General features: G+C 41.1%; 4 protein-coding genes and 1 long non-coding RNA gene across 7 annotated transcripts; 2 read left to right on the forward strand and 3 right to left on the reverse strand.

Moving 5' to 3' along the window:
- Positions 1–53: 53 nt before the first annotated feature.
- LOC135345236 (tripartite motif-containing protein 3-like) lies at positions 54–5780 on the reverse strand. Its single transcript, XM_064542633.1, has 5 exons — positions 5647–5780; positions 5297–5532; positions 2621–3904; positions 2148–2345; positions 54–481 (listed from the first exon to the last, which is right to left on the reverse strand). Exons 2-5 carry the CDS (start codon positions 5496–5498, stop codon positions 108–110), a joined length of 2058 nt encoding a protein of 685 aa, XP_064398703.1. The 5' UTR covers positions 5499–5532; positions 5647–5780; the 3' UTR covers positions 54–107.
- On the forward strand, positions 5751–14429 carry LOC135345245 (catalase-like). 3 transcript variants are annotated; one of them, XM_064542650.1, is made up of 18 exons: positions 5751–5910; positions 6187–6358; positions 6595–6705; positions 6973–7103; positions 7226–7276; positions 7343–7522; positions 7748–7858; positions 8266–8346; positions 8727–8879; positions 9288–9426; positions 9695–9774; positions 9901–9954; positions 10205–10289; positions 10494–10622; positions 11099–12145; positions 12260–12304; positions 12387–12422; positions 13269–14429. In XM_064542650.1, the coding sequence occupies exons 1-15, from the start codon at positions 5854–5856 to the stop codon at positions 11185–11187; spliced, it is 1623 nt and encodes a 540-aa protein (XP_064398720.1). In that variant the 5' UTR covers positions 5751–5853; the 3' UTR covers positions 11188–12145; positions 12260–12304; positions 12387–12422; positions 13269–14429. The 3 variants fall into 3 exon arrangements, with proteins under 3 accessions (XP_064398720.1, XP_064398721.1, XP_064398719.1); XM_064542651.1 differs by having other exon boundaries at positions 10494–10591; XM_064542649.1 differs by lacking the exons at positions 5751–5910; positions 6187–6358; positions 6595–6705; ... (9 more) ...; positions 10205–10289; positions 10494–10622 and having other exon boundaries at positions 11234–12145.
- A 3120-nt stretch (positions 14430–17549) lies between these two features.
- Positions 17550–19483, reverse strand: LOC135345490 (uncharacterized). The gene is made up of 2 exons (XM_064542907.1): positions 18906–19483; positions 17550–17877 (listed from the first exon to the last, which is right to left on the reverse strand). Exons 1-2 carry the CDS (start codon positions 19399–19401, stop codon positions 17618–17620), a joined length of 756 nt encoding a protein of 251 aa, XP_064398977.1. The 5' UTR covers positions 19402–19483; the 3' UTR covers positions 17550–17617.
- On the reverse strand, positions 17895–18895 carry LOC135345331 (uncharacterized). Its single transcript, XR_010397704.1, has 2 exons — positions 18198–18895; positions 17895–18108 (listed from the first exon to the last, which is right to left on the reverse strand). It is a non-coding gene; the product is annotated as an uncharacterized LOC135345331 (long non-coding RNA).
- Positions 19484–22255: 2772 nt separating the features above from the next.
- On the forward strand, positions 22256–26856 carry LOC135345232 (uncharacterized). Its single transcript, XM_064542629.1, has 5 exons — positions 22256–23003; positions 23052–23141; positions 23253–23351; positions 23521–23616; positions 25547–26856. Exons 1-5 carry the CDS (start codon positions 22271–22273, stop codon positions 26779–26781), a joined length of 2253 nt encoding a protein of 750 aa, XP_064398699.1. The 5' UTR covers positions 22256–22270; the 3' UTR covers positions 26782–26856.
- The last annotated feature ends 269 nt before the right edge of the window (positions 26857–27125 follow it).

Consider the following 27125-nt stretch of genomic DNA (forward strand, 5'->3'; position numbering starts at 1 on the left):
TAATGTTGTGCAATAACGATGTAAGCAATTACTGCGCATGCGCTTATAAAAAGTTTCAATCATGGAAAAAATCAGAATAGCATAACGGACTGCATAAGCAGTTGAAATCAGTCAAATTTATCAGCTATATCAAATATCTGAAGTCTGTGGTTTTGTTCATCAGCTACTACCAATCGTCCCTGAGAGTCCACACAAAGGTGACGAGGGTACAGGAACATCCCTGGCTCAGATCCCTTCTTGCCAAAGCAACACACGAACTTGCCTCCCGGTTTAAACATCGAGATTCGATGATTTCCGCTCTCAGAAACAAAAATATTTCCCTTCTTGTCAATGGCGACTCCGTACGGGTAATTTAGTTCTCCAGGAGCACTGCCATGTTTCCCAGTCTTTGAGACATATTGTCCACCGCAGGTGTAGATCCAGATACAGTGGTTGCCTCGGTCAGCAATGAAGACATTGCCTCTACTGTCTATAGCCATTCCTGCACACAGGGAAGACACAATTGAAGCTGAATAACCTTCATACACGATAAAATGTATTATTATTATGTACATCATGCTTTAGGGTATACCCACATACCTACCGTATAGCGTGTAATTTTCGTGGGGCAAAATATTCGTGGTTTTCGTGGTTGGAGGTCTGACCACGAATATTTTACCCACGAATGAAGCGACCTTGCCTACCTTTACCTGCAGTGCAAGCTGCAACCACGAAAATATTACCCACGAAATGTCTCAATATTGCTGATCCACGAATATTTTGTCCCCCGAAAATTACCCGCTATACGGTATATAGTCTAACTGTTTTGGGAGTGACTGTAATTAAGCCCAAGGGTATTCAAATGTCTGGGGGACAACATAACCAATTAATTAGCTATTGATCAGAATGCTACATGTTTACAAGGATGGCTGATGCTATAAGACAAATAAGACAACAGAAGCCATTGAAACTGACCTTTAAATGGTCGTACAGATTGCAATAGATGATTGTGATCTAGATCACATCTTACACGAGGATATTACTATAATTTTTGGCAGTATCGGTCTAAGCAGATGTGACTTGCTCATTCATCTCTGTCATGCTAGAGGTCGGGAGTCACGTGGCTGCGATTAGGTTTTAAGGGAGTACTTCGCAATCCACGAATTAAAAAACGTTACTAGAAGCGTATAGAAACTCTTATATATATTTGCACTTCATTTATCACTGAGCAGCTGTAGCACTCTACATGCACACTATCGTATACCTCGCTTGTGCATGCGCACATGCATAATTAAAGGCTATTACTGTGGCCAAAAGGGAAGCTGCTATAGCTAGAATAGTAGTCCAATAGACTTGTGATTGAGCTCTTAGTTTTCTTTACAGTGGCCATTGCACGTAAATCACTGCTGATTTAATGAAAGCACCGCGGGTGCTGATGCCTCGGTGGAGGTGCCAAAGCTACATATCATAAAACTACTAATAGCTTTTATACACACATTATATTATCATGATGAACATTAATGCAATTTTGCTGCATGTAAACTCGAAGAGTGGGTAATGATCGACAATGATTGTTGTTAAAAATGATTGTTGTTAAAAACGATCGATGCCAAATCTAAAATTAATGGCTGCATCAGCAGAACCTTGCAGCTACCAATAGTTATAGTGCAGAGCTAACTACTAAGTAGAGTAGTAACACTCAGTGAACAAGTTTTGCTATGCACTCTTTTAAGGCTGCAATGGCATAACAAGTAAGCAAAGCTAGGCATAACTCGAGAACCATGGCAAATCCACGAAATAAAATCCAAGAAGACATGACTAGAAGCCTTTAGAAACTCTTACTTGCACTTATTGATCCTTGAGCAGCTACAGACACACAGACAGACAACACACACAGACACACAGACAGACAACACACAAACACACTACCATATACCTCGCTTGCGCATACGCACCAAGGCATAATTAGCAAGAGTACGCATGTGCAGTAGTCTATTCTACTGACATGCCCCTCTTTTTTATTTTACCATTTTGTTCGGATTTGCGAGGTTTCGGACTAAAGGGGTCCGAATTAGCGAGGGTCTACTGTAGCAGCAACAATCAGGGGCCTATGAGATGACCTAACAACTGCTATCACACCTCATAGCCATCAATATTGTACAACTTACCAGCCGGTTGCTTGGTTTTGACCTCAGAGTCGCCGAACTTCCCCTGATACTTGCCATCTTCGTCGTAGATGTGGACACATGACTTCTCACTGTCCGAAATCAGCACCGTCCGGTCGTCAAGGGCAACCAGCCCTAGGGGCTCCCCTAGGTGGCAGGAAAACGAGAGACTTTTGACTTTAAATTTCGATAGAAAAGTACCTGTGTAAAGGAGAGAATATTAATTTTGTGCAGAGGTTACAAAGATTAAGTCGATGAATAAATTATGAACAATTTAATTCAATAAAAGGTCAAAGTTAGTCACCGCTGATGATTTGTCAAAACAGGGTACAATCATAAACATTACAATCTTTGTAGTTATGAATATCCGTTAATCGCAAGTAAACAAATAAAGTTAATAAAACTAAACAACATCTATAATTATTAGGCGTTTACACCCATTTTTCACAATATTGTACCCTCCTCCCTTCACTCACCACTGTCGGAGAACATCTGCACCCTGGGAGGCTGTCCCTTGTCCACGACCAGTATCTTCCCATGGATGTTACAGGCCACAGCGGTAGGCTCCAACAGCTGTCCATCTCTGCTTCCCTCTGTATGCATGGAATTTAGAAACTTGCCTGTGGGCGTGAGAATGCTAAATGAGTGGTGCTTTGAATCTGTTACAACTAGGGTGCTTGAATTTCCCACACAGACTCCGCAAGGATGTGCATCATTTTGCGTGTGATGGGTTGGTCCCAGAATGCCTCCCGAGGTTACTATAACACTAGGAGTGATGATTGTTGCACCATCCACTTCTTGGCTGAAGCTCAAATCCGAAAGATTACCAATGAACCTTTTATGCTCGAAATGGCTCAAGTCTGGTGAACTTTCGAGGCTCTTGCTGACGTCAACTCTATCAAATCTCTCTTTAGTAGCATTAGATCGTGTTCTACTAGGTGTAAAAGAGCCAACAAAAGTGTGTCTTGCTGTCAATGATGTGTTCGTTTCTGTTTGCAGCCCGACAATTTTACATCGAGCTTCGAAATCAGGATCAGGTACAAACGGTGATCTGTAAGTAGTCCGTAGCTTCTCCTTGGATTTATCTATTAATAAAGTTAGGTGCTGCATTTGAGTGTCAAGCTTTTGAGTGAATTGCCCCTCCTCAACAAGGACCTTCACATCGTTGCTTCTCTTCTCAATCGCATGTTCGATTGTGGCCCTCGATCTTTGCACATCAGTGATGGAACTTTGCATGACTTTTTTCTGTTTGTCAATCCTGGCTTGATATGTTGTAGCGCGTGCTTCGATGCTTTTACACGCTTCCATTTCTCGTTCATCTAACAAAGTCCTAATCTTTTTAAAGTATGCTTGTGCATTGAATACATCCGTTTCGACAGATCTCCACAAGGCATCTTTTTCCAATTGCATGTTTCTCAACACAGCATCACCTTTGGATAGTAAGCTTTCTGTAAGCGGAATACTTGATTTGAGCGAAAATATTTTTTCCTTGAGTGCATCTTGCGCTGAAATCGGGTCTCTGTGAAATCGATGCGAGTCTAACATACATTGAGAGCAGATGAGCACTCGACACTGGGTGCAGTAGTACTCCAGCTGTTTGTTAGGGTGTTGTTCACAGTTAGGGCTGGACGATGTCTGTGGACGAGGGAGAGTGCGGGGAGCAGGGACAGGACGAAAGGATAAGCGACGGGCAATATCTCGTTTCTCCTCGGCCGACAAGATTTCCACAATACGCTTCAACTTGAAGTTAACTTTCAGGCCTGTAACAAAATAAACAAGTTGACAAATCAATGCGTAGAAGTAAGTTAACTTTGTGATATTGAAATTTGCTTCAGCATACATGTACATATATAGTGAAAAGGGTGAGAAATCTTCACATAATAGTGTGGAGCCTCAACCAGCAGAATGTAATGACATACAGTGGAACACTTTTAACGGACATAATCAGGAAATGAAATCCATTGCCACTGTATACGGTGGTGGCCTCTGCTGAGGGATTTTTGTGCACAAACTACGGACATGAGTGCCAGGCCTCTATATTTATTGCACAGCAGCTGGCTTTCCTTTTGGAGTGACCGTTAGCAAGGATTCCACTGTTCGTAATAATAAAGTGCTACGGGCTTGTAATACATAATTAGGTCAGGTGGCCCTGAATAAACTCTACATGTTTACGCTAGCTACCTCTAAAGCAAACTGTGTGTGGTATGACACAAATGAAATTCACATGCAGTTACGCAAAGCGCAGTTTCAGAATTTCAGCAATTACATCAATTGAAACACCCCCAATTTTAAGTGCTCCCACCTGGACTGGACCCACCACGTACCCTATTTGTAGCATTTTTGCTTATCAAAACTTTACTACCGCGATGGTATGTAAAGTGCTTTGCACGGAACCACGTACGTTTGTTTAATAGGATCAATACGTTCAATACATGTAGGTATATACAGTGCTGATCATTCAAAGTTGAATGTTGAAAGGAGTACTCCAATGACAAGCCAGTAAACCACAAAGCTGAGTCTAGATGTCGGTGGCTGTACATGTCACAGCTTTGTGGTTTAGTGGCTTGTTATTGTGAGTATTCATTTCAACGTTCAACTTTGGATCTACTTGAAAAGCACTGTAGTGTTCCTTCTATAGAAATAACAAGTTGTTTGATAATGGCAGTAGCTCTGAACTCAACGAGCTGTTGCTCATACAATTGCAGTTTCAACGGCTGTTATGCGATACCTTCATGTCAACAAAAATGGTGATCACATGTCAAACAGGAGGCCTTATGCATAGCTAAATAGTTTTGCCTAATCAGTTTTAGGTAAACTGTCGCATGCTTAGTTACGTGCTTAGTTACGTGTAGATGAAAATATTCGTTAGCTATAATGTTTAATTAGCCAACTAGACCAAGCCTAAATACAGATAACCCAGAAATGCACATTCCAGTCAGATGACATTCTAACTTAGTATCATCATAATTAATGATACACATACAATGTGTATAGCACACTAAATGCACAGTAACGTACTTATGAATGATATACATACGAATGGTTTTATATACTGGCAATAATTTACGAATATGAAATTGTTTTATGCACGGCATCTCAGCCCCATGAGGGAGCATAGTTGTATTCCCAGGTTACGGCAAGCCTCAACTCACCATGAATCCCCTCCTCCTCCAAGTGAGTCACTGCCCTACACTCGGGGCAATCAAGAGTGTCCGCAAATTGCCTGCTCTGATGCAGACGATAAAGGCAGTCCTCGCAATAAGAGTGGAGGCATTGGAGAGTGCGAGGGTTGTTGAATACACTGTAACACAGCGGGCAAATGATCTCTTCCTTCAAAGCTGTAGGATTCTCCATGCTTAGTCTTGTTGGACAATCGATATCGACCAAACTGAAATTTTTATATGGTAAACAATGTGACTCAGAGCTAGACAAAGCTATTTAGATCTACTAGGTGGAAAGTCTACTGTTTTACTTGAGTAGCTTCTAATATGTAACAAGTTACCTGGAAAGCAATGTGTAGAAGGTCTTTAGTGTACAGTGCAGACGAAACTGAACCTTCACGATTTGACTGCACTGTTGTGGTTTTCAATGCAATGATTCTTGTTATGTTGGATGTGTTACGCAACTGAGAAGCTCACTCCACGTGAAAGGGGTTGTTGACCTTTTCCACAAATCCTGCTTTTTCTGGTTTGAGTTAAGGATTAGAGCGATGGCGAACAGGAGCAACATGTCGGAGCAGCTTGCAGATTTTGCACAGAGCAAAAAAGTGAGCTACAATGGTAGATCTAGCTAGTGATGTAGCTGGAGGAGCTGTATGGCTTCTTGATCTACAATGGTAGTTTGCCAAATAATTATCTTTGGTTTCTATAATATGGGTTTTACCAGCACAATATTAAATTAAGCGTAAACGTTGGTTATTTTCTGATTCGCGGATTCACAATACTAAGATCTATAATAATTATGTTAATGTGACCTTAACACTTGGCCATATTAAATTAATGGTTGTATATAGCGTTTGATGGCACTGCGTATCCCTTTCCAGGTACCTGACGTCATGACAACCAGTCAGGGCCAACCGATCGACAGCAAGACGGCCACTATGACCTTTGGACCCAAGGGCCCTGTGGCTATGCAAGATTTCATCTATACCGATGAGATTGCGCATTTCGACAGAGAGAGGATTCCGGAGAGAGTGGTTCATGCCAAGGGGGCAGGTGGGTGTGGTCTTATCTTCGACTTTTATCCATAATTTATTGACTATGCAATAGAGCTCCTTAAGTGCTAAAAAAGCAATTTTTTAGATTGTGAAGAAGTTTGGCATTACCCTAACGGCTAAGGCTGTAAGTTGTTAAAAATTGAAGTTGACTAGAGTGTGTGGGGATGATGTATTTTCTTGTGATGAATTGATGAATTGATGAATCGATGATTTGTCCCTTTCTTCTCTTCTCAGGCGCTTTTGGTTACTTTGAGGTGACCCACGATATCAGCCGCTACTGCAAGGCCAAGGTGTTTGGGGGCGTTGGGAAGAGGACACCTATCGCTGTCCGATTCTCCACTGTCGGTGAGTTGGGTACTTACAGTATTACCTTGAAAATAATTATTGCTTTCAGGATGACAGAATATAAGAGCTTAGCTTGACCACAAATACAGAAATATAATACAGATCTGCAGTGTAGTAGTAAGCCGAGGCCTACCAAAATGCATATAAGCTTTTATTTACTCTATGCACTATACAGATAAAGTATACCGCTCCCTTTTTTATGTATACTCTATAGCTGCTTGTGTTTATAAATAAAGTGTACCCTCCTCGATCCCTCCTTTTATGCAGGTGGTGAGTCGGGGAGTGCCGACACAGTGCGTGACCCTCGAGGCTTTGCTGTCAAGTTCTACACTGAGGAGGGCAACTGGGACCTCGTGGGAAACAATACTCCGATCTTTTTTATACGTGACCCGATACTGGTGAGGATGTGTCTGGCGTGTGAAAGTTATAGTTTTGCAGTGATACTCGTACAGTACATGTAGTAGTGTTTGTAGTCGCGGTTGGAGCTTTTTATTTCACTGATCTTTACCCATTCTTGCAGTTCCCTAGTTTTATCCATACTCAGAAGAGGAACCCACAGACCCACGCCAAGGTGAGCAGATCACATGACAGTCATATTATGACACCATTTTTCACATTCCTTCTTTCATAATTATAGGATGTGGACATGTTTTGGGATTTCATTTCGCTACGTCCCGAGACCACGCACCAAGTCTCATTCCTGTTCAGCGATCGTGGGATCCCAGACGGGTACCGTCACATGAACGGGTACGGGTCTCACACGTTCAAACTGGTCAACAAGGACGGCTCTGCAGTGTACTGCAAGTTCCATTACAAGGTGAGGCTTGTTAGGTAGAGTACTGCTTGTTTTGCTTTCGTAGGAACCCAAATTCATAGCAGAGTTACTATGATCGGAGTCAACAGTGTGTAGCCTCTGTAACTATTGCATAGCAGCACTGTATGGTGCATTGTAATAGATCTCCCTAAAAATTTGATGAATTGTTCAGTTCATTTCAACAATAATACTTTTACCAGTGTTGTTCATCCAACCCCACAACTGCAGACTGACCAAGGCATACATAACTTTAGTGTGGACAGAGCTGCTGTGTTGGCTGGCTCTCAACCTGACTACGGTATCACCGATCTCTTTGAGGCTATCGCCAAGGGAGACCATGTAAGTAGCCTATAGCACATCTTTCACTGTAGAATGTGATGCCATTTAGTTGAGTAATTCCTGAATGTTGTTTTAGAATGTATAGCCTATATAGGGACTGTACAGTACGTACTACATGTAACACTGTAATGTACTTCTAACCGAGCACTTTAGTCCACACATTTTACAAGCTTATGTACGTACATGTAGTTTGTCTGTACCACTTAAGATATTTAACAAGCTCTTTTATAGTTCAACAGAAATTCACATGTACATGTATGACAAGCCCTTGTAGTTTCACAAGAAATTCGAATTTTTCAACCCCTAAAAATTAATGTAATAGCATTGCCCACGGTCTTGTGTGTGTAGTCCACCTCCTTCCCTAGTTACATGTACGTTTCACTGTTACGACTTTGCGACTCTTGCAGCCCTCATGGACTGTGTACATCCAAGTGATGACCTTCACGCAGGCGGAAAACTTCAGGTGGAACCCATTTGACCTCACCAAGGTATAGTGTGTGGGTGTGTGTGACCTTCTGCTTCATTATGATAATTATAATGATTGCACAGAGATAATAAATGTGTAGCCTCAGGACAAATTTCTAGAAAAAACAGCTATTCTATACTGTGTCAGTACGGTGGAAAAGTGTTTAGTAGTAGATAAATGTTTAGCCTCAGGGGACAAATTTCTAGAAAAAACAGCTATTACACTTTTCCACCCTACTGACACAGTATAGAATACAATGTAGCTGTTTTTTCTAGAAATTTGTCCTGAGGCTAAACATTTATCTGTTGTGCTAGAACTTGAACTTGGTTGGGTGTCCAAGTATTCTCAATGCATGCAAGGAGTCCTTATACATGTACATGCAACGTCCCTCTCCCCTTGCAGGTGTGGCCCCACTCTGAGTTCCCTCTGATCCCCGTTGGAAGGATGGTTCTCAACAGGAACCCAGCCAACTACTTTGCAGAAGTGGAGCAGATAGCGTTTAGCCCCGCCCATATGGTGCCCGGCATTGAGCCCTCCCCTGACAAGATGTTGCAAGTGAGGAAACAAAGGCATATAATATGTAATCTAATTAGTAAGACAGGAAGTTCCCAAACTAACACAATCTGTAAACAGAAGCCTCACTAATCATTGTGTTAATTGTGTTCGTAGCATACTTACGTATAAGTCAGTGCACTTGTGTATAAGTCAGGCATGCATGCACAACAACTTCAACAAGCCCTATTGCATGAAGAAGTGACAAAGATCTAGGGTACCTGAACATATTATCCTCCCATTTTCATTATTATGGCCTTAACTGTTGCTTCTAGCTAGCTGTGTTGTTACATGTATAAGTTGTTGTGATAATTTCTTTCATTGTGGTATACATGTGCTCGCTTTTGAGGTCAAAACTCATGACGCCATAGCATGTGATATCATTACCCCACCCCTCCCATCCCGCTGCAGGGTCGATTGTACTCCTACTCGGACACTCACCGTCACCGACTGGGCGCCAACTATCACCAGATCCCCGTGAACTGTCCCTACGCCACTAGAACCAGGAATTACCAGAGGGACGGCCCCATGTGCGTCGACGGAAACCAGGGTGGGTGCTGAGTTTTCATGGTGTGTTTTGTTGCTTTGACTTCCTATAGCTTGAGTGAGTTTCGTTTGTATAATTTCAACTAGAATAGCAAAAGTGTCAACTGTTAAGCTATAGTTGTACTTTTTAGTGGTGTACGTAGTGCAGTAACATCTGTAGTTGCTCTCTAGTCAAGATAAATGAAAGGCTATTTAGAATTATGTTTTAGCGAGCTACATGTACAAGAAACACACCAAATGAATGGGATACATGTATTGTTCTAATACCACAGGAGGAGCTCCCAACTACTACCCCAACAGTTTCTGTGGACCTCTTGACCACCCTTCTTACGCACTCTCCAAGACCACCTATGTGAGCTGTGTGTGTATGCTACATGTATAATTATACTATCATGTACTCTACGTATAACTGGAGTACATGTATATCTGCTCATTGTTTGCCATACAGTATGTTAACATAATTTTAACCTTAATTCAGTCGACTGCTGACGTGAAGAGGTACAACACTGCAGATGATGACAACTTCTCCCAGGTACTGCATGTTCTGTTGTATTTTAGTATTGTACGTAGCTTTGTAATGTAGCAGCCGAGTAAAATATTATTGCAAATCTCTATGAACTTGAAAAACACTTTCGTAAAGCTTGCCTATTTTGGTCCCTCTGTACACCCTTACATGTACATTGTACAACCTGTTACAAGTTCCCATAGATTAACAGCTATAGGCCACAACCATACATGTTAGTCTCTATAATACCTCCCCCCCCCCCCTTTCGTGTTTGCAGGTGACCCTGTTCTGGCGCAATGTGCTCAGTGAGGACGAGAAGAGACGACTGGTGCGGAACATTGCAGGTCACCTCAAGGACGCCAGTGAGTTATTGAGTTATGTATCATGTCCAGTTTGTATGAGGAGGAAGGCATATGTACTGTGTATGAACTAGAGGCAGAAAAAATAGTCTTGTTGTTTGTGGTTAGCAATGAAAGAATTTGCCCAGTTTTTTGGCTGTAAAGTGTACCGGGTCTTGAGTCAATCGTTTCATACTAGATTGTGATTGTGTTCTCCCCTACTAACAGGTGAGTTCATTCAACAGAGGGCGGTGAGGAACTTCACCCAGGTGGACTCGGAGTATGGAGGAGGGATTGCCAAACTATTACAGCAGTACAAGAGCAGGGTATGCAGACTAACACAGGGGCGAATCCAAGGTCAATTTGTTGGGTTCGTACGAACCACCCTTCCAATTAGATTCGAGCAAAGCTAGCTAGCTATACTGTCATGACAACACAGTACAAAGTTTTCTCTGCATGATAAGAGGGTGGGGCTGGCTACTGGCTGAGTCAGATCAGCCATGCACATTTACACCATCATGGTCGAGTCAATCTGACAGTGGCATGTTGGCATCGTATTTTGGGGCTTGAGCACCCCCTGGTCTCTCAGATAACCATGAAAGTGAGTAACAGTAGCTATTAGCACCGGTCTAGTGAAGAACTGTTGACCTTTTTTTTTTACAGTGACACTTTTAGAATCCCTTTCAAAATTCCTGGATCCGCCCCTGTAACATGTAGGATGTGCATGCTATTAGTCTGACCATGACTTGCGGAAGCTGCATGTGACATGGATCTATAATTATGCTTATTAGTGCCTGATTTTAAATTATGAGAGGTTTTAATTGTTTCTGCAGGATACTCAAAAATCCCAGCTGTGAAGTTCAGCTGTGAAGTTCAATATACTTTTGTACGGACTTTGTGCATAATTATAGTTAGTACATAATTATGTATTGCTATACATATTGACGTGCCATCAACTATTATTTTATTGTTAGAATGGGACAGAATGTATAGATCTACAAGAATTGAATTTCCGCCGGGGGAGGCATAATTATATGTACCTATCGGCATAATTATTATAGTCTAATGGTTTTGGAATGATAATTATAGATTGGCTGTGTCACCATGCAGACTTGCATGTGAAACCTGTGTGTTTGTTGTCACATGTCTGGAATAATGTGCCGACATGCATGAATTGTGTTGCAATAACAATGATGTAAGCTTTTACATGCATGTCAGCAGATTCTGTAAAGTACATATTGTGCACGCATACATGGTTGCCTGTATTCCTACTCTCAATATCTAAGAAGTTCAGATGTCGGAAAGAGTTGACATACAGTCTGTTCTCCAAAGGCTCGATGACGCCTCAAGTAGAACTCAATTTGAGCAGTTTAAGCTAGGAGTGGAGTGCTCGGGTGTTCCCAGAAAGATTGTTAAAACAGCTGAAAGCTTCTCCGATGTTTGCCGTCAGCTAAACAACCATGTAGCAAAGGGAGATGGATGTACTTGGTCGTATGCATTACTGAATGTCATTGGTGTGGTACATGAAGAACTGAGAGCCTTGGTTCCGTGTATCAATGAAGAATCTTTGCAAAGGTGTGAGAGGAATGAAAAATTTCACTTTGCAGTGATGATTATACGCGTGTGTAATTTTTTGGGGGAAGATGATTACAAGAAATTCTTTGGTCTCTGTCAAACTAACCTTCAGCAAACGCTGAACTTTGAAAAGTTTCCTATCATCGAATTGTTTCTGAGGGAGTTGATTAAACGAAAGATTATTTCGGTCATGAATGTGAAGGTTCTTGACGATAAGCTGGAAATAATGGGGCATATCCAGGCCAAAGAGGTTGTCCAGAAGTACAGAGAGGTGATTGGGAAACTGGGCCAAGAAACCCAGCAAGGTATATATATATATACATGCACTTGAATTGTCATCAATTGTGCTCGTAGATTTTATCGAATTGTTATTATTTGGTGATGTGTTTGATGACGTACTGTGTTATTGTATTATTTAGGAGCACCACAAGCAGAAGCAGAACATCTAACCGAGTGTATAATAGGTAAATAAAACACAACAGTGTCAATTTTGTTATAACTCTTGCATGGGCCATGCAATGAGTATTCAATTTACAATTACTTCAGCTGTACAAGAACAAGGAGAGTCAAAACAAGAAGCAGGTACGTGTGTGTGTGTTCATGGGACCACCATCAGTTGCTCTATGCTTTGATGATTTCATCATGTATACCTGTCAGCAAATCACTGGTGCTGATATGCTTTGATGATCTCGTCATGTATACCTGTCAGCAAATCACTGGCGCTAACAAGGCAATTTTGCTAAATAAGGATAATTATTGTTAGCTCAGCATTATTATGTTATAATAGCATATTGTTGTCTTGTGATGTATAGATCTAGTTACAATGTATATAGAAGTAAAATTAATGTGGACCTTGGCCATAACATGCAAGGTCTGCTTTTGTATGGCCAGGTATATAAGAGGACACATGCATACAGAGCATCTCTAATATATGTACCTCTTCTATTCCTTTGAAGGATACGTGTATGTGTCCTCGTATATATACATACATGCATGCATATAATTATATCTTTAGTGTACGTACAGTACCTTAACCTCAAGCAGTTTTCGCTTTCACTATTAAATTATTGTCACCCTATACACCCCTGTAAACACTCACTCTACCTTGTTACTATAATTATTATAAACGGGTACTAATTATAGCGAATTTGTAATTAACACTAAAATAAGTCCGCGCTAATATTAAATGCATAAAAAACTTTTCTCTTTTCTTTTTTCTAATGAATGTGGCAAACTATAGCCCTTTTTTCCTCCGTATTTGTGCTTAATATTGTGCTAATGAATTTCCTACAAATCTGCCAAAATTATTACCATAAAAACAGAGGAAAATTTGAAAATGCTACACGTTTATAATAGTAGGGTATGCTCGTTAACCACAATTATTCCATACTAAAGCAACCCTCTCTCCACACACTCTCAAACATGCAGGTTCTCCTGATCAGGACCTCTCCGACATTGAAAAAGACGGACCATCACGCATTTCTAAGAAATACAATGAGAAAACCCCTCTTCTTGTGGATAATCAGGACTCCAGCCCAGTTTTTTGTGTACAATATCAAGTAAAGAAAACGTCGTGTGGACTTTGCTGTACCTCTTTATTTGTCGTTCTTGCACTTGCACTTGCATTTGCTTTGACTGGAGGATTTGGTTGGAATTCTGTGTCGATTAATATCAGCCAGAACCAAGTAGATGTGACGAAGTTTGCTGTACGAAATGAGACTCTATTTCTGGGAAAAGTCGATGCGAGTTGGGTATCAAATGCAACGGTCTCAGAGTGTACTCAGTATGGCGATTCGTCTCATATAAGTTACGTATATGTCGTTGATCAAGAAGATCTCAAAATGTACACCGTGTCAAAAGAAGACAGATTACACACTCGCCACGAATTACACCCGTCGAAAACTACTTACTTCCTCAGAGATTACTTTTGGGACGGTTCTTCTTTCAATCTGAGTTTCTACGCTATGAATCCGGCTGGAAGTACGGGCATCGGATATGTACATATTTTCAATGATGAGGCGCAATTTGAGAACTACAAAAAGGGAGAACCAGCACTTCCTATTATATCGAAAAAACTAAACATTGGAACTTTGAACATCAGTGAGCCTACACTGTTTCAGTACAAGGTGGACCAACCCTCCTTCTATTTTGTTGCTGTTGAAACTCCTGCAGATGTCTACTACAGTTATTTGTTTCGTTCGAAAAAAGTTTATCTAGATTATACGGACTATGAGAAAAGCTGTGAACAAGTGTATGACGGTTCTCCTTGCTTTTTGAAGTTTACTAAAGCCGGAAGATACTTTGTGTTGGCCTACGTTAAGCCTCTGGTAGAGGAAGGTTCATTCACTACACATTTACGTCTCAAAACTGGCATCGTACAAAATACCCAGCAACAAATCATCAGGTACAAGTGTTTGACCTTCGGAGGATTGATTGTTATCGGGTTATTCCTACTAACACTTTTCATATGTATAACTTATCATAGCCGTAGGCACAAAGGAGAAAAAAATGTAGTAAATGCTGTGTAATGCTTCAGTTCATACTAATTATTGTTTTTAAGTAAACTGCTTATAATTATTATTATCAGTATACGAGTCTTCTCTAGATAAAGTGTCGGTGTTGTATACTAATAGGGGGTGCAATGCTATGATGCACGTAGCACTATTAATTGTCCTCAAATGTGATTTCAATCTCCTGTCCACCTTTGGCATAAACCGCCTCATCGTTTGCTATGATGACTTCTACAGATTCGAAGTTTTCTCTAACACTGCTAACCATCTCAATGGCTTGTCTGCCGTTAACATTCATCTCATGGTTGTCATAGTTACTAATCTCCGGATCAATCTCTTGTTTTTCATTCATATACATATCAACATCAATGTCTTCATACACATTGTAGCCTTGTATGAATATCCCTACAAATAGAGGTACCATGAATAGAAGACTGACTGTATATATATACAAACCCAATTGTAGCTTTCGCTGAGGAGTACGCAACGTTGTTTGAAAATCAGTTCTCAAAACCACAAACCATATCGGAATTACAATGAGCATTACAACGTAAGATGCTTGTACAATCAAAATTGCCAGAAGCTTAGCAAAAATAGAAACACAGATTACCTTGTTCTTCATTTGTTTGTTTGTTGGGTCAGAGCTGCATTTGTAAATTAGGATCTTGGCGATCTTTAAAATAGTTCGAATAGTCCTAACCACAATGTAGATGAAGATGTTTGTTATTGCTTGCATGGAGAACAAGAATCCACCAGCTTCGCCCAATCCTTTGGAGTATCTGTAAACCACTTCAAAACACACGACTGTATTCGTTTCATCAATTTCAAAATCAGTGCAGTTTTCGATTGGCTGCACCCGGATTAGATGTCCTGTGGCTCTGTTTATAGGGAAGCAATCAGCTGTAGGATTGCACTGATCTAAAGTAGCTTCAGATAAAAAAGTATTCCAGAACGAAATCATACAAACGAAGATGATACTCACGAGCAGGATAAAAAGAAAATAGAGTGCGTGGACACTGACTCTCACCCCATAGAGGGTATAGATATGCTCTCCACTGCTACTTTTCGTGTGCTCAAACTCAAACAAGAGAAAGTTCGTCATGCGGAGCATAACATCTCTCAAGCCGTCGCGAATGAATTGAAATCCACAGCATGTCTTACTAGTAGTGCACGTGCAGCACAAACAAGTACCTACACACGTGAGGATCACTAGCACAATACCAATAGTAAGTGCTACCACCAATATCGCTACTGGGAGCTCAAAAGACACACTCTGATGATAATAAAAATTGTTTCGTGTTGCTTCATTTGGTTGATAGATGCCGTAGTAGTCCTCGAAGCCGTAACCATCAGGGAGCGCCGTTGGATAGGTGCCGTAGGGCATCGTCACCTCCTCGAAGCCGTAACCATCAGGGAGCGCCGTTGGATAGGTTTCATCATTTAAACGATCGTACTCTGTATACACTTCGCTGCCACTTCCAGTCATTTTGGCTCTTAAAATTGCAACCTTGGGATGATAAAATTGTTACTTCACAGATGTGATGTGTCTAACAGCTAGTGTATACTGGTGCATGTCCTGTAGTATTTATATAGTGAATGATTTAACTTTTTACATTTCCGTAAATTAACTTCCAAAACAAATAGACAACCCACTTTCCTTTGTTATATCAATATCTGTGGCACTGAGGGAGATTCAAAGGTAACACATCGATTCACTTTATCTGGTGTTTGCCATCAAGACTTCCGTGCACTAACTTGCTTCCATTACCTTTGGTTTCTCTTTGACTACATAGTCCAACCTGCATGCATGTATACGTGATAGCACAAATCCTTAACTCTGTTTTAACTATATTCAGCCTGTCACCAACTACATTGCTCACGGCAACAAGATCACCCATGCATGCATTGAAGATCTGTGGTATTAATTAGTAGAAGATGTCTGCGTTATGAGTACTAGTAAGAGGGTATTACGGGTCACTTTGACACAATGCTTCCATTAAGACAGCATAATGCACTACCTGCAACTGATATGAAACACTACAATCATGATTGTATTTAACACGGATCATCGATATCGGTGTACTTTAGCTTTAATAATTGTGCGCAAGTCGTTCATACAAACTCAAGACTCAAGCACTTCAATTGACACACACGTGAAAACCTGCTTCCATAATTATACTTGTGGTCATGAAAATTAAGTACATACTTGGCTATATCTTGGTATAAAAAGTTAAAATTCATGAATAATTATAATAAACCTCTCAATTATTATTATGAGAGGGTATTAGTATAATTATCCAAAAGTACAAAATTATTCTCGCAATATAGGTTTAAACGTTACTATCCTGAGCTGTAAGAATATAGAATGCGAAATATTTATTAATAATTGAGCAGTTTGAATTCATATGAAATTTGCACTAACGAAAAGTACTTGCTATAATTATTATGGTATCTCCGTGCATTTTAGCTGTTGAGTTGCATATTATTTTTTGTGATCAATTTGTGGTGAGTTCAACTTTTGCTTGTACATTGTACTTCCTACGCTACTTCCATGTATCTACGTTCTGCACCTCTTTCGAACAAGTTGACACCTCTCTGCTCACTTATTATACATGTACATTAGGAGGAGGAGCCACATGCAATTGCTCATCATAACACCACCATGTATTATATTGTCTCCCAATATTAGTATTTTGCACACACACATGCAGTTGCAAAATTTAAAATATACAGGGATTTTGGAGATATCAAGAGTCCATAATAAAAGAGAGACGTAGTGTACCCTTGTATCAGATGTATCAAAAAATGATTTCTATTTGGTAACTGACCAATGCCTCAGGCCGCATTCATTATGTCAATTGCAATTTTAAGGTGGTGGCTTATATTATCCTGGTGCAGTCTGCAGCGCTATAGCCAAGGGCATCACTATGAAATCTAGCCTCGATCCCAGGCCGAGTTTTCGCTTTTATAACGGTTAGGCAAACCGTTATAAAAGCGAAAACTCGGCCTGGGATCGAGGCTATATGAAATCATAATCAAAAACCTATAGCCTCGATTCAAGGCCGATTAAAATAATTATGGCCTTGAATCGAGGCTAGCAAAAACCATGCCCCCCCCCAAAAAGTTCCCAGATAGAATTTTCTCTAAACGAACGGCAGGGAGAAAAATACGGAAGTTGGTGACCTAGATCTAGCGTTATTTTTTTGTTGTTGTACAGGACAGTCTCTTTATGAGCAAAAGGTAGAAGTGTAAACATATTAAGCAAAGTTAAAAATTCAAAGTGCATAGGTGAGAATGAGCAGATTTGATTCTTGGGCTACTAGGTCCATGGCAGCACGTCCAATTTAATAGGTGACCTCGAGACGATCTTGCACCCCTAATGCACACAATTGAGGAACGTAGTAGGGAGAAAGGGAGCCAGCATCTTAACCAACTCATGGTTGTGTTGTAGTGTTGGTCCCGTTTTACCGAGAGTATAGCCTCGACTCCAGCCCCTTGAATAGTGGGCCTGGTATTTACTGTTGGCGCGTGGGTGGACAATTAATTTATTATTTACCGTATTTATCTCATTGAACGTTAAAACAGTATTTTATCTTATTGTGATAAAAAAAAGAAAAAGAAGAGGCTACCTCTCTGCATATACTGTAGACAGAGACAGCTAGATAAAACATCAGCTCTGTAGATTTATTCATTAACTTGAGGCTTGGATCGGATACACACTCAGGCGACAAGTTAATCTCATAAGAAATTAGTTAAACCTGTGGGTAAAAAATAAATGTGGATAAGTACAGTGGCTGTGACGTAACATAATGTGAGGACTACTTATTGATTTACACAATAGATTTACCATTGAAAGCACTATCCATTAATACACACTCAAGCAACAAGTCCGAATACACACTCAAGCAACAAGTCCCTCGGATCGGATACACACAAGTCCCTCGGATTGTAACAGGCCACACAGTTCTCGGATCAGATACCACGTACTTACTCTGTGACCAATTTTCGGCAAATGTCACAACAATACTTCCTTCCAGAGAGAATGGCACTGAACGTCGAACAGACACACCAACACTTTGAAGATGGCTTCACTCAGAGAAACAAGAGGAGAAATCACCATCACAACACTTCTTTCAGAGAGAGGTGCACTGGTCCTGTCAAGCTTCACATCAATCAAGAAAGGGAGTGTCTGGAAAGCAGATGGACTTGCTCTGGGACTAGGACGTACTTGCCATAGCCGGTCGGTACGGTACCCACATAAACACCAGCGTACAGACACTTCAACGCCTCCAGCTGCTTGTCTTTCAAGACTAGACCTGGTATTCCAACACAGGATAACGCGTACACAAGAGCAGAAGAGAAGGTAGCAGCCATTACACAACTTGGACTAGATTTCTTTTTTCAATGACATCATTATAAATGAAACGGATATCAATGTTTTACAAACTAATGCGGAATAAGAATACTGATAAATATACTGCAATTTACGATTACCAAGATTCTTGGTAATTCTGGCGCATGTGTAAACAGTGTATACCAGGCCGCCTTTCTCAGCGGCTTGGAATCGAGGCTACCGAGAGTAGTGATGCCAGTCTTTTGTAGCAAGTGAAGGCAGCATTGCCCAGGCCTCCAGTGAGTGACAGAACGATTGGGGTAAAGGAGCTGTGCTCCACTTCTCGTACTCTTTGTTCGTAAGCTCTTTTTTTGATATTTTCATGCTTTCTATACGTGGCAGATAGTGAGGACATTCGATTTGAAGGAGCGTATGGATTAAACACTTGAACATCAAAGTATGTTTTCTCAAAGCGGCTTCCCCAAAAGCCGTTCGCAGTGATGTCAAGACGAGCTCCATCAGTTGTTATGGCAGAGGCGGCACCAGAGGATGGTTCACCAGTGATGGGTTGTAAGTCGGGTTCGATCGAGACATTGTAGCACACTTCTGACATCAATTGGGTGGACACATCCCGAATCTCATTGTGTCGGATTGAGGGGAATCCGCCTTTTGCGCATGATAGAATGTGTTCCACGGTAACTCCTTTCCGCAGGCACATGTCAATGGTATGTTTGCTGGTTGCCTTCCATATCTTAACGCTACGGCGTCCCTAAATGCACTTTTGTGGAGTGTGAAGCCAAATTCCTCTATTGGCAGAGCATGCAGTTGGGTAGCCTCGAACCAAGCCCAACCAATTTACGTTGGGCTTGGTTCGAGGCTAGCAGTTGGGCGGAGCCCGACCGTCCCTGACGGGAGGTCGGGTTTTAAGCCTATGTCAGGATTTGTCTTGCTCGCTGATAAGCAGCAATGAATAATCATTATTTTTATTCTACGAATATTATTATTCTAAAGTGGGTGTTAACCAATTTTATCTTGCTTGAGGTTGCGCAACAGGACGACACAGACCACAGTAGAAATGCTGCAATCTGATTGGGCTGCAACTATAGTTGCAGCAAACCACTGGATGCCTTTTTCTTGGGCCAGGGTCACAGGGTTGGGGGTAGTCTCGCGGGCCATACTCCGCGAGACTAGGTTGGGGGAAGGCTATTGGGTAGCCTCGATTCCAGGCCGCTTGAAAAAGGCGGCCTGGTATACCTTGTATGCGCATGCGTGTACATTACCCCAAAAAGGGGGTAATCCGTGTATTTGTATTCTGATTTTACAGTCCGTTACATAGAAGTATTGTGCAAAGATGACTGAGTTCTTACGCCCTTTATTGTATCAAGCCAAGTCTCTACTTAATGACACCCTACACTGTAAGGCTACAGATGTTATAGGAAAGGCATGATGTGTTCCTGTGGGTCCCCTGATGAGGCTGTGGTAATATAGACCAGGCAAGTGTTCTGCTACTAAATCTTGCCTTTATGTTCGACAAGAAGTCATTGCTGAAGATAAAGAAGCTAATGATTACTCCTGAAAGCTTTTAATAAGCTTTAACTCGACACTCAGGAAGTTATTCACTCAAGATCTACTGATGTATTAAAGAGTCCACCACTCTTCCTGGACCTAGCTGGCAGCTCTAGCTGTCTGAGAGGCTTTCTTGAACTGTCTCTTTGATAAACAGAGCTATAAGAAGCAACGCTGCTGCAGCATAATTATTCTACTTTGATTAGTGTCTCTGAAAGCTGCCATTGTGGTCACATTGTCATACGTATTATTCCCTTTTGTAACTTTGTCCGTTTTTTTACAATTTGTATGATGAAATTGTTGTCAATTATTTCGCACATGCGCATACAAGGTATATACCAGGCCGCCTTTTCAAGCGGCCTGGAATCGAGGCTAGCTATTGGGGGAGGTGCATATACGGCCACCGGATGTAATTTTGAAGGGGTTCGGGGTTCGGGTTAGCTTTGGAAAATAACCAAAATTAGGGCGTGTTCATGTGCTGATCTGGCTAACAAAAATTAGGGCGTGTCCACATCCGGTGCCGTATATCCCTTTCCTTGCCATTCGTGAAATCTGGAACAGGAGCGTCTTTAGGTCGATCAATTAGTGTGGATCCGGCCTCACCACGCCTCCAAGTCATTCTATTAGTCTAGATCCGGCTAGCAATTCTAGCTGGGACTCCCAGTTCTAGCTCCTTTTGTTTAGCGTGTCAGAGACTGGGAGAAGATGATTGGCACTCCCTGGCTCCTTTGGATGTACAGCTGTCCAGATCCCTAGAACATACCCTCCATTCTGACGAGTTATCAGTGCATAGGGTGCTTACTAGATTCTTGCCAGCCAGTACAGTTCAAGCTACACACAGCACCGCTCAACTATTCTCTACCCCATTATCTAGCTAAATCTGGTCCAACTAGACAGCAGACACAGCTAGTTAATTCAGTAAAGCCAGGGGTAGCCCTACTTCTACGGTTGTTCAGTACCCACGGTAACAATTCCTCTGGGCTGGGCTAACTAGTTGAGCCACGCCTCCCAATTCTCAAGGCTAGGTACATGTCTCTGTCTAGCTGCTTCTTCAGCTTCTTGCTCAGTTTTGTGGCTTAGAGAAAGGCCAGCTACTCAGGGGGAAGAGTCCAGATGAAAGTCTGGCAGCCAGGTGACGTCCAAACGGTCAGTTATTCTTTCCACCAACTTTTTAATCTAGTCTAGTCCTGCTTGCACTGCTACTACTACTACTGCTACTCCTACTACTACTGCTGCTACTCTTCCTAGCTAGTCAAAGGTTTCTTTTTTTTTTTTTTTTTTTTTTATAACTACATATGCACAAAGAGACATCAAAGCTTACATCAAAGGACACAGATTTTTAGCCTACTTGACTGATAAGGCGGTTACCTAGACTACAGTTTGTTTGTCAGGGAGGAGCTCACATACAACTTCATCTAATTCATCATAACGATTCCTTACCCATTGTTGTAATTTCTACAACAGATTGCCAAGGAAAGAGATATGCCTGATCTGGCTAACAAAAATTAGGGCGTGTCCACATCCGGTACCATATATGCCTGATCCAGAGGAGGCTGGAACCACTTAACCTTAGCTAATTAAGGTCACTAATTGGATTTATCCAAACTTCTCTTGCAGACTACTTCAAGCCTAATTTTTAGTGTCTATCAGTTTAAAACGTTATTTTTCAGGGGGGGTCAAATTTTATTTTCGCCAATTTTGCTCAGAAGCAGAGATACAAGTCTCAAAGCCAGCAATGCAGTGACCTCGAGAACAAGCCGCTCATGATATCGAGGCTAGTACAAGAGCAAGACTTTTGATTGTATCTCTGCTTCTGAGCAAAATTGGCGAAAATAAAATTTGACCCCCCCCTGAAAAATAACGTTTTAAACTGATAGACACTAAAAACTAGGCTTGAAGTAGTCTGCAAGAGAAGTTTGGATAAATCCAATTAGTGACCTTAATTAGCTAAGGTTAAGTGGTTCCAGCCTCCTCTGTGCCTGATCTGGCTAACAAAAATTAGGGCGTGTCCACATCCGTATATGCCTGATCTGGCTATTGATCAAAAATGGAGAACGGAACCAGATGAAATTCGAACCAACAAGTTCAATGTGGCTGATTCTAGCGTTATTTTAGAAACAACTCGGTCTGGGAAAATATACATCAAGATGTCTTCTAGTTCTAATTCTAGCTCTATAGATATGTCAACGGTTCTCTATCATCTTAACGAAGCTTGTGAGGGTGCCCAATTAGAGCAGTTGAAGCTAGCGCTTGAATGCTTGGGGATCGGTCAAGGAAAAGTTAACAAAGTAAAGAAAGTACATGATGCTTACAATTGTTTCTGCTGTGAAAAATCAACTGCCAATGAGGCCATCCCACTACTTTATGCTATCCTCGAGGAGATTGCTGTGCCAGTCAGAGTTCTTCGGGGATTAAAAAAATGGACAACTACTGAAAAGCTCAAGGAATGTCGTAAAAGAAAAGACTTCAGTTTCGCCAAGATGATCATTAAGCTGTGTAATGAATTCACTCAAGAAGACTTTGCGAAGTTTTGCCAACTTTGTCTAGTTCACCTTGACCACATGGTTAATTCAGATCATTGTGATACAATTGTGAAGCTGTTCCAGAAGCTTATTCGAGCCAGGAAAGTGGTTTATCCTGGCAGTGTGCAAGTCCTGAGTGAGATTCTGACAGAAATGCAGAAAGAGAGCAGTCTGGAGTATGTGCAAGAGTACAACAGAGTGATTGGATATTTTAGTGAGGCAACACAGGAAGGTGAGGTCTCTTTTATAGTTAATATTATACCTTAATTAATATGTACAGGTTCTTTAGAAGATGCGCTACCTCTCCCTGGTACTAGTGAGCAGCAAGATGTGATGACTGATGTGGACAGCACTATTACGTTTGAAGCAGGTATAATTTAGTCATTAAATGTGCTTAATTGCATGTTGTCTGTTGTAGGTTTCCTTATTTCAATGGGGTAATCCCTTCCTGTCTTCATGTATAAAATCAATGTTTACACAGCTATATCCATTGAGCAACAAAGTAGAGGTCAACAATCCTTGGTAGTTGGTAACTCAACACCCATGGTGTACAGTACTCCACAAAGACAGTCATGTACAGGTGAATTGTGTACATTATATAGTCTGCATGTGTATCAGGGGTTCATAAAGATTTATGACCTACTGCCTATATAGCAACAAAGTGTTCATAGAATTGTGTATGGATTTTGCAATACAAATTTATATTTGAAGTGTGTGTATATTTAAGTGTATTTTCTTTCCGTGTGTAGATATCCGTAATGGTTATGGAACTGAGGAAGCACAAAGACCTGGTCATATCGGTCAATCTCCAGTGAAGGCATTCACTATTCCTAACAGTCCCACTGGTGAGCTCATAGCTAAGGAATGTTGTGTACCTTAATAATCTGGGTGATTTCCCTGGGACTGACCCTAACAATTCATTTTCTATTGTTACACATATTTAATTATTCATAGCCTACCAATTAAGGCTAATGCTGTATATGGGGGGTTTCAATGTGTTCTTTCTTCAATTGCTAATTGCCGAGTTTTCGCAACGCAAACGAAGGACGCACAAAAAGTAATCTGCTTGCATGTAATAATAGCTAAGAGTATCATTTGCAACAATTATTTACTATACGCACAATCAAAAACCCGATATGCGGTGTGCATGTTATATAAATATTATGTTTTTCTGTGTGTTGAGCAGGCATATCTAACCATAGCCTCCTTCACAAGGCCTCAACAAGGAGGCCTGCTAGCGCATGCGCAAAATTATTGGACAATTTCCCCGTAAAGTTTCCCATTAAACATAAATTTTACCAGAAAAAATATCCTGAATAAGTATACAGACAAAGAATACAAATTAAAGTCATACACAGAGCTACATAGCTACATAGCTAGCTAGCTAGAGACAGAGCTGTACGTTTGGTTGCAGCAGCTATTTCTTTCTGATAGAGTCTACATGTAGACTTTCACCAAGATTAGTAGCAGATGGGCGTGGCCTGTCCGTATAGGCTATTGTCAGCCTTCACTCCGTTCAGACGATTGTCATCCACACTGTTACAAGCTGTGAGTCTTTTGTTAACATAGCAGGCTAAGGCTAGCTATTAGAAATGCTATCAGATAGGCTAGAAACCTTCACAATCGAACTTTTATCTACTTTCTTCAATCCACTTCCGTTCGTTGTGACGTCATTGTTTTACTGAGCATATACGATGTTATCCAAATTACCCAGTTTCTGGGTAATAGGTAGCGCATGCGCAAACAGTCGATACCAGGCCCATCTTCAGTGCGGCCTGGAATCAAGGCTAATCTAACCATAGATAGAACAGTAACAGGGATTGGAAACAAACCCGTGAAACATTCTGCGTTATAGGGCGTAGCTAAAACTGCTCATTACCTGTCTTGACTACCATACAATGTGCTGTACATAGCTCGACTAAGCCACTCAGCCACTATCACCAAGCAAATAAATGCTATACAAGAAGGAATAACCCTTAATGGAAGTCAGAGAGGTTAAGGCTCGTGATGTGTTTTAAAGTACCGTATAGCGGGTAATTTTCGTGGGATAAAAAATTCGTTTATCTGGAAAACGGTGATTTTCGTGAGTATAATTAGTCTCGTTGCCTGCACTGCATTCATACGTTACAGCAAGCCACGCCTACATTAAAATTTCGTGGAGGTCAGCTTGACCATGAAAATAACAAAATTTTTTACTCCACGAAAATTACCCGCTATACGGTATACTAAAGCAGTTCGAAGGACTATACTGCAAATGTTTATGAACACTGAAAAGTGAATGCGTAACTATACGCACTGATCTGATAATCAGAGTAAAAAAAGAACCTAACCTACCTAAAAGGGCAAGTTGCATGGGTCGTCACCCTGTTTCCATGAAACTTAAGTTTCACAGCCGAAAACCAGGCGATGCCCCAACTTGATTATGTACTTCAAGTACAGCTTATTCATAGCATGAAGCTATTGTATATGTAGCGCTTAGATACATGTCCGTTTGCTATTTTGGCTTTACAACAGGGAAAGACATAGTGACAAACTAAACTCCACAAAAAATTTTGAAAACAGAGTAAATAAAACGGACTAGTCAGTGGTGTAACTTACTTCTCTAGAGTACCTCCCTGAGTTTTCGCTAGTGAATCGATAGGAGAGCTAGAAACAGTAAAAATACAACGAAAGAATGAAAATATCCGCGATAACGCAGAGTGTTTTACTTTTTTACACAGGGAGTCCCAATCCCTGTCGATGATCTAATATTCAAGCCTCTATGTATTCATGCAGGTTCTACTCCACAAGTTGATAGCTCACCAACAGACAGTGAGCCATTTCAAACTGACTCGGGTATCTCACCTCAGCAAAACTCTAGTGTCGAAATCTTCGTCAATGATACAGATGTTTTTGATAGCAGTCAAGATATTGAGGTGGATGGAGGAAACGATAAGAAAAAGGAGGAATCAAAACCGCTCATTGGTGAGATGCGCACGGATTCCCCAAAACTATTCAACAAAAAGAACAAAATGTTGTTGATTGGATGCATAGCTATTGCTGTTTTAACAGTACTCTTTGCTGGCTCTGTTGCCATGGTTAAAATAGGCATACAAATATATCTCAAAAATTTGGCCATTGTCGATAAGAGCACCCGGAATAATACACTATTTGCAGTCGAAGGTGACACTATTGTGCTAGCGGGAATGGTGGATACTGGTGTTGTTTCCAAGGTAACGGTGGAAGAGACGACAGAACGTGGCGATTCATCACATGTGAGCAGCGTGTTCCTTGTACGTCAGAATGACCTCAAAAAGCACAGTGTGAGTATCAGCAAACATTTTAGCGGGTTCTACTCTAAAATACCGTGGAGGACAACTGGACTTATCGATCACACCTACATTTTAGGCGGTGGACTCATTAACTATTCATTCTGTGCTACCCATCCCTCTGAAGGCACGGGTGACGGATATATATACATTTTCGATAGTGAGAAGCATTATTCTGACTATTCAGCCCAACTTCCTGGCTCTCAATCGCTTTTTAGCGTTTACAAAGAAAAGCTTAATATCGGAACTTTTAACCAGTTGGAGTGTAGGTCGCTTGAGTTCCCGATAGCCGATCCAGGTTATTATTTTGTAGTTGTCGATACACCTGGAGATCTCTACTACAATTATTCATATGAAATCCGAGATATTCATTTGGATCACATGGACTATGATTCAGTTTGCGAACAAGTGTACGAGGGTCAGGCCTGCTCATTCGATCTGCCTACAGAAGTTGGATGCTACTCTGTTCTAGCGTACGTGACCCCTCATGTTGACCTTGAATCCCACACTACACATCTCCGCCTGATGACCAGTGGTGTCACTAAAACTGTTAAATATGAACTGACGATGTCTGTGGTTTTGTTTTGTGTTGGTGGAGGCGTTCTATTGCTGTGTTTTGTATTTCTTGCTGTTTTTGTGATTGTATGTGTACTTAGGCAAAAAAAACTGTATCGTCGTCGGTTGCTTTTCTTGTCAGTATAATTATGTTTATTACTGAATTGCTGCTTATCTACATGTATTTGTTTCTTACGAATTTTACTTGTCTATAAATTGAAATGCACTTCTGATATGGTGTAGATCTAGTTGGGCGGAGCCCGACCGTCCCTGACGGGAGGTCGGGTTGCAAGCCTATCTGGGATTTGTTCTAGCGCCACTATAGTGGCGCCCTATCAGATTGCAGCATTTTTCACGTGGCTTGGTTACACTTCCGCTTGCATCTAGTTGCAAAACCACATGCAGTATTGCTGTGCCATCCTGTGGTTTACACGTCATCAAGTCGGTTAACACCCACTTGAGAATAATAATATTCATAGCAGTACTACATA

This window comes from Halichondria panicea, chromosome 12 (assembly GCF_963675165.1).
Source record: "Halichondria panicea chromosome 12, odHalPani1.1, whole genome shotgun sequence".
In the NCBI taxonomy this organism is placed as follows: Eukaryota; Metazoa; Porifera; class Demospongiae; order Suberitida; family Halichondriidae; genus Halichondria; species Halichondria panicea.

Coding starts and splice junctions, on each gene's coding strand:
- LOC135345236 (XM_064542633.1), bottom strand. CDS start 5,498: ATGGAGAATCCTACAGCTTTGAAGGAAGAGATCATTTGCCCGCTGTGT. Junction 3,905..5,296: donor GGAGGAGGAGGGGATTCATG/GTGAGTTGAGGC, acceptor ATTTTGTTACAG/GCCTGAAAGTTAACTTCAAG. Junction 482..2,147: donor CAAAACCAAGCAACCGGCTG/GTAAGTTGTACA, acceptor CCCTGTGTGCAG/GAATGGCTATAGACAGTAGA.
- LOC135345245 (XM_064542649.1), top strand. CDS start 11,560: ATGTCGGAAAGAGTTGACATACAGTCTGTTCTCCAAAGGCTCGATGAC. Junction 12,146..12,259: donor GGGCCAAGAAACCCAGCAAG/GTATATATATAT, acceptor TGTATTATTTAG/GAGCACCACAAGCAGAAGCA. Junction 12,423..13,268: donor AGAGTCAAAACAAGAAGCAG/GTACGTGTGTGT, acceptor TCAAACATGCAG/GTTCTCCTGATCAGGACCTC.
- LOC135345490 (XM_064542907.1), bottom strand. CDS start 19,401: ATGTGCCTGCGGAAAGGAGTTACCGTGGAACACATTCTATCATGCGCA. Junction 17,878..18,905: donor GGTAGCCTCGATTCCAAGCC/GCTGAGAAAGGC, acceptor TGTCCACCCACG/CGCCAACAGTAAATACCAGG.
- LOC135345232 (XM_064542629.1), top strand. CDS start 22,271: ATGCCTGATCTGGCTATTGATCAAAAATGGAGAACGGAACCAGATGAA. Junction 23,004..23,051: donor TAGTGAGGCAACACAGGAAG/GTGAGGTCTCTT, acceptor TAATATGTACAG/GTTCTTTAGAAGATGCGCTA. Junction 23,617..25,546: donor TATTCCTAACAGTCCCACTG/GTGAGCTCATAG, acceptor GTATTCATGCAG/GTTCTACTCCACAAGTTGAT.